A 9,731-nucleotide genomic window follows, 5' to 3' on the forward strand; every position below is an offset into this window, starting at 1 on the left:
CAGAGAAAGGGTCTCTGGAACAGAGCTAGGAGTAGTAAAGCTGGTAAGGGGTAAGGTAATCAAGTAATCATTGACAAATACGGCAATAAGCAACAGATGAGGACAAGAAGAAGAGTATCTGTATAGCTGGATTTGTCTAGTACGTATTTCAGATTCCTGGGACACAGCAACCACTCTTTGGGTAAGGGATGGCAATACTAACAAAATAGTCTTTACCTAAACCAACAGGTACCTGTGTTCTTGCAATAAGGTTAACTAGGACAGTGGGGACCTTTCCCACTAAATCTTTTACGCCTATTAATGTAGTAAAAAAGGAAAATGCATACTAAGTCAAAAAGTGTAAGTAAAAGGCCAACAGCACATATGGGCAGGGGGGTGGGGGTGGATAGTCACTCGTAGAGGAGTTCTTTACATGAATATACATAACATAAGAAAGAAAACAAATTAGTTTGAAACACAAATTCAGCTTAAAGGGAATGATGTAGTAGCTATTACAGGAACCTGACCACATCCTGAGCATTGGGATTGGGACCTTTAGAAAGGCCAGGGAAACTGCCCCGCACAGTTTTGATCTCCATATCTAAGGAAGGATATACTCGCTTTGGAGGTGGTATAAGGAAGATTGGTCCCTGGGATAAGAGGGTTTTGCTTCTGATAAATTAGGCCTATATTCTCTGGAATTCAGAAGACTGAGAGACGATCACATTGAAACGTACAAGATTCTGAAAAAGCTTGACAAGATAGACACTGGGAAGTTGTTTCCCCTGGCTGGAAAATCTCATAGGGACACAGTCTCAGAACAGTGAACAGGGCACTCAGTAGAGCACATACCTCTGCCATGCTATGCTAACTCATTGTTATTACAATTATGTAGTTCTTCTTTTGAGGTTTTTCCCTGCCTGGTTGATGCTCTGTAGCTACAAAGCTGATTTTTTTTAATATATAAGAGCTTCTATCTAACTCAGGAGGCTTCAGGCCAATCCACATCCAACAACCTGCTCTGAAAACTCTGTTCAGATTTTGACAGCTGTGACAAATTGCACCACAGCAGCTGAGACAATCTGCAACATTCTAAAAAAAAAATCAACAATATTCTAAATTAAGCAACCCACAACATTCTAAAAGAAAAAGTCAATTTGCCCAACTCCTAATGTTATCAGATGGATCCTGTAAAAAATTTCAGCAATCAGATCCGATCCGCATCTTCACCAAAAATGTATCAGTTCTTCCTTGAGCCATACTCTGTGTACTAAGTTTTATTGAAATCAGTCCATTACTTTTTCAGATATATTGTTTACAGACAAACAGCAATGAATACATTACCTCTGCCATAAGGGGACGATTATTTAAGTGAGGAGAAATTTCTTCACTCAGAGGATTGTGAATTTTTTGAAACTCTCTACCCCAAATGGCTGTATATATTTAAGGCTGCGATAGACATATTTTTGATCTCTCAGGGAATCAAGCCATATGGAGAGGTTTGCATGTCATGCTCCCTGTGTGGTGACAGGCCCATAACTGCTGGATTAATACCAACTGTAGAAGGATGAGGCCCTTAAGTGGACAATTAATGAACAATTAAGGGCCTCAGTTGGCAGTGGGGTAAGGGAGGCTATCCACAGGCCTTCCTGCCATGAATTTGATGATCAGGGTCCCTACCCCACCCACCCACACCCTCCAGCCCCCCACCATCCCAGAATCAGAGAATTCTTACGGCGCAGGAGGCCACTATTCAGCCCACCATGTCTGCATTGGCTCTCTGAATGAGCAATTCCCTTAGTGCCATTCCCCTGCCTTGTCCCCGTAACCCTGCACATTCTTCCTTTTCAGATAACAGTCTAATAAACAGTTTAGTCTTGTCTGATTAAATGCCCTCCTCACCCCCAAATTCACCACGAGGAGAGCATGAAATATCGCTCAGAGTGGCTGAATGCTTTGCGTTTATGTCAGTCTTTTTTCTTTTAGACTGGACTAAAATCAGCTGATCAAATAGAGTCAACTTGAATTTGTGAAGAGTAGGTCAGATGTAACTAATCTCGTTGAATTATTTGAGATGCACACTACCATGATGGATAGGGGAATATCTATAGATGATATCTATATGGCCTTCGAGAAGGGATTAGATTAGATTTTGCAGAAGAGATTAGCAAAAATTGGAGTGCATGGAATTAGGGGTAATCTTGTGACATGGATCAATAATTGGTTGGAAAGTAGGAGACAGAGTAGGGAAAACGTATTCCTTCTCTGAATGGCAAGTTATGACAAGTGACGATCCCCTGGGATCTATACTGGGACCTCAGATTTTCACCATATATATGAATGACTGGATGAAGGAATAGAGAGGTTCGGTATATCAGGTTTGCAGATGAGACTAAGGATAAGAGGCACGGTAGGTTGTGTGGATGGGAACAGGAAGTTGCAAAGAGACAAACACAGACTGAGAGTGAACAAAGCTATTATGGGTGGAGTTCAATGAGGGGAAGTGCGAGTCTTCTCCTGGATCCAAGGAAGACAAAATAGAATATTTTCTTAATGGCAAGGCACTAAGAGCTGTAGAAGAGAAAACTGATTTTATCTCCTTGTAAACAAATTACAAAATTAGTACACAAGTACAAAGAATAACCAAAAAGACTAACAGAATATTGACAAAAGAGAGGAAGTGATGCTTCAGTTGTACAAAGCCTTGGTTAGCCATCAAATGGCAGGAAGGATATATTAGCCTTGGAAGGAGTACAGTGCAGATTCACTCGAATGATAACAGGACTTAAAGGATTAAATTATAAAGACAGGTTGCATATTCTTGGCTTGTATTCCCTCAAGTTTAGTAGGTTGAGGAATGATCTCAGAGTTGTTTCAAATGATAGTTTCTCGATCTACACAATTGAATCTCTATTTCCTGGGAATCAGGATCTAGAATTAGAGCTAGGCCATTTAGCAGTGAAATTATGAAGCACTTATTCATACAAAAGGGTAGTGGAAATCTGGAACTCACTCCCCCAAGCAGCTATGGATGTTGGGTCAATTGAAATTTAAGATTGAGACCAATATAATTTTGTCAGGCAAGGGTATCAAGAGATATAGAACAAAGGTGTGTAAATGAAGCTGTGTTACACATCAGATCTCAAGAGGCTGTATGGCCTACATGTTTTTCTATGTTCCCATGAATGCTAATTTTGAAAAAGCATTGAGAAAAGCAAACAGGGAGGGGAGGGATCTAAATCTGGCACCAGCACAGCAGATGAAAAAGTGAGCAACAAAACAATGAACCAAACCGGATATGTTAAATACTGAACTTCTCATGTCACCCTTTCTGATGAGAATTTTTACATTTATCGACACATTTCTGCTGATGAAACCAAAAGTATAGAATAAATAGGTTGAGTGTCCTACAAGGGTGCATCTGACTTAATTTTAATGTGACTTGGTGATTAGATCTTATATTACAAAAGGGCTGTGGCATAAGCTCTGTTCAAATTGCAAACATTCATGTGAATCTACATGTTTAGTTGTAAAATAAGTTACAGCAATTAAGGATGTGAAGTAGCCGCTGAATTCTTACCTCAGGACACCGGCCTTGCACCTGATTCTTTGTAACAATAACATTAGTCATAACAAAGAAGGAATTTTCTTGCTGTTAAGAGAAAAAAATATGTTAAATAACATGTACAGCCATAAAGAAACAACAATGCTTGAATCTCTAAATAAAATAAGTTTTCTGCATCAAAACTCTCAAAAATTACACTTGGATAAAACCTTCCATTTTAGTAACTAATAAAAAGAAATATTTTTACTGCTTCAGAACTAGAAATAGAACTTTCAGTATTATTTTCTGTGCTAGGAGTTTGATTTTGGTGGTCCAAACAGATTTGAAATATACATTCCTTGTAAACAGAAAAACATATTCATGTTGCAGTCAGGTTAAGAAATGTATGGATAGATTTTCAGCTTTACTGTCTGGGCAGTTACCTGGCAAAGCAAATCACCTGCCCTGTATGGAACCTGCCCAATTTTTCCCATTCCATTAATTTTAAGGAATGAAATTTGTCAATGAAAAGTCAGACGGGTCCTATCAAGGGCGGGCAACCTGCTCTGCCTGATTACCACTCAGCCAGAAAAGTTAAAAAACCACACCTTCCTCTCCTCTGCAGATAGGCGGACAAACAAACACACTCTTGTCTGCTCCTACAATAGAGGGAGAGAAACACAAGTCCAAGCAAACAAACACATCTCCCTCAATAGAATGAGGGAAAATGCAATATCCTTTCAGGCAGATAAACTAATACAACCCAGTTCACCTGCAAAAAGATTCTACTTCCTCAAATAGATGGAAAAATGCATCCTCCAAAGTAGATGGAAAATGACATGTAGCAGAGAGACACAAATGTCCTCTGAGAATTAAACTTAATTCCCACTTCTCTTGCTCTTTTCCACCAACATAACACACAAAGCTATGCAAAAAAAAACACACAAAGACAGTTCGTTTTCCCTCTAGCAACCAGAAGAAGAAAAAAATGCAGTCAGTATCCCACTGCAAGCATAGGGAAATAGAGAGAAAAGCACAAAGTGGCAAAAAGCAATGAATTGATTCCCCAGAAAAAAAGCATGCAAAATCTTCTACGACACAGAAAAAGCTAATTCCCTAAATCTCTCTGGCTTTTTCAGCTCAATGATTCACTTCTGCAGTGCATGAGTGCAGTGATTCATGCAACTTTAATAAACTGAGTATATTTTAATTAATGACCTGTCATAAGAAAATATATGCATTATATGATTTTCAAAAGTTTTGGTATTCAAAAATGTACCTGTGAAGGGATAACATAATCAGCTGCATCCCATATGCGTTCTTCAAGAGAAGTTGAATTTGTAATGGCGACACCTTTGACTTTGGTTGTGACTGAGCCGATGGTGGAATCAAATTCTTGGTAGCCCTTCTCCCACACAAGTACCCATCTGGAATACATTTTTTTTAAAATTGCCAATGGTAATGATCATTTTGCTGTATGCAACAAAATTGTCAAACAGTATTGAATATTTAGTGGCTCTGAGGAGAGTTAATTAAGTGTATTTCTATTTCAATACATTGAAAGATTGACTATATGCTGTGCCTTGGAGTTTTACTTGTATTTGAAGCAGTGTATTTGAAGGTGGCTCACCACCACTTTCTCATGGGCAATTAGAGATGGGCAATAAATGCTGAGCTTGCCAGCAATGCTTACATCCTAAGGACGAATTTTAAAAATTCCTAGCTGTACAATCAAAGTAACTTGTAAGTTGACATTGAAATGGTAGTCCAATGGCACTGGACTAATGACCCTGAGGTCTGAGTTATCATCCCTCCATGGCAAGCTGTGAAATCAAATTAAACAAATCTGATCATTTGTAGACTAGCATCAGAGGGATGGCCATGAAAGCTGCTGGATTGTCATAAACCCAAATGCTCTTTAGTGAAGTTAACTTGCCACCTCAGATCTGGCTGAACTATGATTCCAGTCACAACATTTGGTATCTCTTAATGCCTTCTGAAATGACTTATCAAGCTATTTAGTTACCAAACAACAATTACAAATCTGATCAGAAAGACCCATCCATCGGATCAGGACAAGACTCAAGCACTTCCAGACCAGTCAACTGTACAAGCTAGTCAAGAAATAATTGTACTAACAGAATTATATTTCAGCCAACATCCCAAAATCCCTACCATTACCATCCCTTGGTATGTCCTGTCCTGACCCACAGGCAGGATATACCTACCATAGGTAGCTGTGGCCCTGAGAACCTTTAACATTGTTTTTCAGCTCCATAGTTTCATGATAGATTACAGTTCAATATATTTGTGAACTCAAAACAATGAGTATTGGTACACTATCTGATCATGAAAGGGGTGTGGATGGTTACACAGCTCTTTCTCATCTTATCTTTACCAACTATACAGACTGGCATGTTTCTTGCAGATAGCAACCAGGGGCAGAAATTGGATTTTTTTTACAATGAATTTAGTTGAATTTTAACTTTCTGCTCTCCTTAACTGAATTTAACTACAATTTCCATCTTTTCCTGGAGATAAACACATGTTGTGGGGAACTAAGTAGATTTGTTCACATTAACAGAAACTACAGAGCACAGAGACAGAAACAGCAAGGAAAATGTAGCCAAAGAGTTGCCTGAAAGAACTTGCATTTATATAACAAATAATTAAATCTTCAGGACGTCCCAAACCAACAAGTTAGTTTTAAAATGTCGTCACTGCTGCACTGTAATTTGCATACATCAAAGTTCCACAAGAAGCAAACTTGCCAAATCACCAGTTCATCTATTTTTTAGGTTTTGCAGTTTAAAGGAGTAGTATTGACCAGGACTGGGATCGTTCCATGCTCTTCTTTGAATCATGGTGGAATATTTAACAAAACATTTTGAGATGCTTTACAATTGGGCTCAGGAATGGGTGGGTAAAGCTTCGGGGAAGGTGGTCGAAAGCACTGTTGAAGAGAAGTTTTAAGAAGGCGTTTGAAGGCGGAAACATATAACAAGACAAGGTGGTTCAAGGAGGGGAGTAACTGAGTGTTGGAGAATTAAGTGGAGAAACTCAGATTGTTCTTCTTAGAACAAAGAGGTTAAGAGGAGATTTGATAGCAGTGTACATAATCATGAAGGGTTTTGATAGTTTCCCCTTATTTACTTTATTTGGTTCCCAGTCGAGCAACATCTTGATTTTAAAATTCTCATCCTTGTTTTCAAATTGCTCCATGATCTCACTCCTCCCTATCTCTGTAATCTCCTCCAGCCCTGCAACCTTTCGAGATATCTACATTTCCCGAATTCTGGCTTCAGCACTCCTGATTTTAATTGCTCCACTATTGATGGCCACGCCTTCATTTGCTTTGGCCTTAAACTATGGAACACCCTCCCTATACCTCTACACTGCTGTACCCCACTTTCCTTCTTACTGCACTCCTATTTTTGGTCATCGGACCTAATGTTTCCTCATGCTCCTGTCAAGCGCCTTGAGATGTTTTATTATATTAAAGGTGCTATATAAATATAAATTGTTATTTTTAATAGCTGAAGGGTTACCAACAAGAGGATACAGATTTAAGATACTTGGCAAAAAAAAGGTGAGATAACTTCAAAAAAAACCAGAGTTGTTATAATCTGGAATGCAGTGGCTGAAAGGGTGGTGGAAGAGCTTTCAATGGCAACTTGAATAGGGACTGGAGAAATACTTACAAAGGGGAAATTTTGCACGGCTATGCGAAAAGAGCAAGGGAATGGACTTTATTGGGCAGGCCCTTCGAAGAGCCGATACGGGAATGATGGGCCAAATGGCCTCTTTCTGTGCTGTATGATTCTATTGCTGAACGATTGGCAATATTACCTTCCCGATACCCTGAGAACAATCAGCCAGAGTTCAACTCGTCATGGCTATCCAATGATTTGCTGAAAGGTTTTCTTTATTAGACATGTGATTTGAACACGTTCGGTCCAGCTCTGACTATCATTTAACAAGGTGGCTACCAAGATATTTAAGAGCTACCTTTACAGAACGGGAATAACGGAACGGAGTGGGTGGGGTAGAGGACGAATCCCCATTTCATATTAAATTAAAGGGAAACTCATTCATCAAGCATTACTCTTCCATTTGGTTTCATTCAAACAGTGTTGACGCGTCATCTGTAATCATCCCATAGTCTAAATCCAAATTCGCCGTTGTTTCGAAATATTTTCTACATTATAAACATTTCACAAAAGTCCAGCATGACGTTTCACATAAACGGCTTGAATGTCCAAAGGTCGTTGCCTCTCGGATTTTGTAACTAGTACATCATCTTCGCAATTTAAAAAAGATGCTACTAAGTATTTTCTGTTGTGTTAATAATTCTGTATAATCTTAATTATTCCTCTAATAAAAATGCGGAACAATTACAGTGTAGCTCACCCAATAACGTAGGCAAGGATTGCGAACTGGACGACCCTGTTTACGACTCCAACTTTTCTGTTTTTAATGAGTACGATCCTGGGAGTATCATATTCCACGATAAAATCACAAACTGACGTACAGCAACCTGCCATTGTTAAGGCTGTTCAGTTTCTTTTCAGATGAGACCTGAGCACCCTACTGCAGAGCCAAGTCCTTCCCACTTGGTCATGTGATTCTACTATTTATTTTGTTCCTATTATTACTCATATCGAATCAGGTTTTGTTTGCTCTGTGGTACTGAAGACTGATCAACAGTTTTAGAGCATCCAGTTTCTTTAGAAAGAGTAGAATTGTGTCTTAACCTGAGTTGGATATTAAATGTATTAAAAACAAAAAACTGCGGATGCTGGAAATCCAAAACAAAAACAGAATTACGTGGAAAAACTCAGCATGTCTGGCAGCATCGGCAGAGAAGAAAAAAGTTGACGTTTCGAGTCCTCATGATCCTTCAACAGAACTAAGTAATATTAGGAGAGGGGTGAAATATAAGCTGGTTTAAGGTGGAGGGGGTGGGGTGGTTGTAGGGACAAGCAAGCAGTGATAGGAGCAGATAATCAACAGATGTCACAGACAAAGGAACAAAGAGGTGTTGAAGGTGGTGATATTATCTAAACGAATGTGCTAATTAAGAATGGATGGCAGGACACTCAAGGTACAGCTCTAGTGGGGGTGGGGTGGAAAGACTAACAGGGCATAAAAGGTATAGATTTAAAAATAATGGAAACAGGTGGGAAAAGAAAAATCTATATAAATTATTGGAAAAAACAAAAGGAAGGGGGAAGAAACGGAAAGGGGGTGGGGATGGAGGAGGGAGTTCAAGATCTAAAGTTGTTGAATTCAATATTCAGTCCGGAAGGCTGTAAAGTGCCTAGTCGGAAGATGAGGTGCTGTTCCTCCAGTTTGTGTTGGGCTTCACTGGAACAATGCAGCAAGCCAAGGACAGACATGTGGGCAAGAGAGCAGCGTGGAGTGTTAAAATGGCAAGCGACAGGGAGGTTTGGGTCTTTCTTGCGGACAGACTGCAGGTGTTCTGCAAAGCAGTCGCCCAGTTTGCGTTTGGTCTCTCCAATGTAGAGGAGACCGCATTGGGAGCAACGAATGCAGTAGACTAAGTTGGGGAAAATGCAAGTGAAAGGCTGCTTTACTTGAAAGGAGTGTTTGGGCCCTTGGACAGTGAGGAGGGAGGAAGTGAAGGGGCAGGTGTTGCAACTTTTACGTTTGCATGGGGAGGTGCCGTAGGTGGGGGTTGAGGAGTAGGGGGTGATGGAGGAGTGGACCAGGGTGTCCCGGAGGGAACGATCCCTATGGAATGCTGCCAGGGGGGGTGAAGGGAAGATGTGTTTGGTGGTGGCATCATGCTGGAGTTGGCGGAAATGGTGGAGGATGATCCTTTGAATGCAGAGGCTGGTGGGGTGATAAGTGAGGACAAGGGGGACCCTACTGTGTCTATCCTGTAAAGTCCCTTTAGCCTCTTGTAGGTTTCAATTAAATCACCTCTCATTCCTTCAAACGCAAGAGATTATAGGCCTAATTTACTCAGCCCCTCATCATAGGACAATCTTCTCGTTCCAGGAACCAATCTAGTGATAAAAACAAAAAACTACTGCGGATGCTGGAAATCCAAAACAAAAACAGAATTACCTGGAAAAACTCAGCAGGTCTGGCAGCATCGGTGGAGAAGAAAAAAGTTGACGTTTCGAGTCCTCATGACCCTTCAGCAGAACTGGTTCTGTTCTGTTGAAGGGTCATGAGGACT

At 40.1% G+C, this 9,731-nt stretch overlaps 1 protein-coding gene across 3 annotated transcripts in view; it reads right to left on the reverse strand.

Moving 5' to 3' along the window:
* Nucleotides 1-8,127, reverse strand: part of LOC144687725 (P2X purinoceptor 4-like) — a 57,307-nt gene extending 49,180 nt beyond the window's left edge. For all 3 annotated transcript variants that reach the window (XM_078554172.1, XM_078554171.1, XM_078554170.1), the window contains exons 1-3: nucleotides 7,934-8,127; nucleotides 4,803-4,950; nucleotides 3,560-3,631 (exon numbers count right to left, since the gene is read on the reverse strand). In XM_078554172.1, the coding sequence (XP_078410298.1) occupies nucleotides 3,560-3,631; nucleotides 4,803-4,950; nucleotides 7,934-8,067 (354 nt within the window). In that variant the 5' untranslated portion in view covers nucleotides 8,068-8,127. The remainder of the gene's footprint in view (nucleotides 1-3,559; nucleotides 3,632-4,802; nucleotides 4,951-7,933) is intronic.
* Nucleotides 8,128-9,731: the final 1,604 nt, after the last annotated feature.

The sequence above is a fragment of the Cetorhinus maximus genome, chromosome 12, assembly GCF_964194155.1.
Source record: "Cetorhinus maximus chromosome 12, sCetMax3.hap1.1, whole genome shotgun sequence".
In the NCBI taxonomy this organism is placed as follows: Eukaryota; Metazoa; Chordata; class Chondrichthyes; order Lamniformes; family Cetorhinidae; genus Cetorhinus; species Cetorhinus maximus.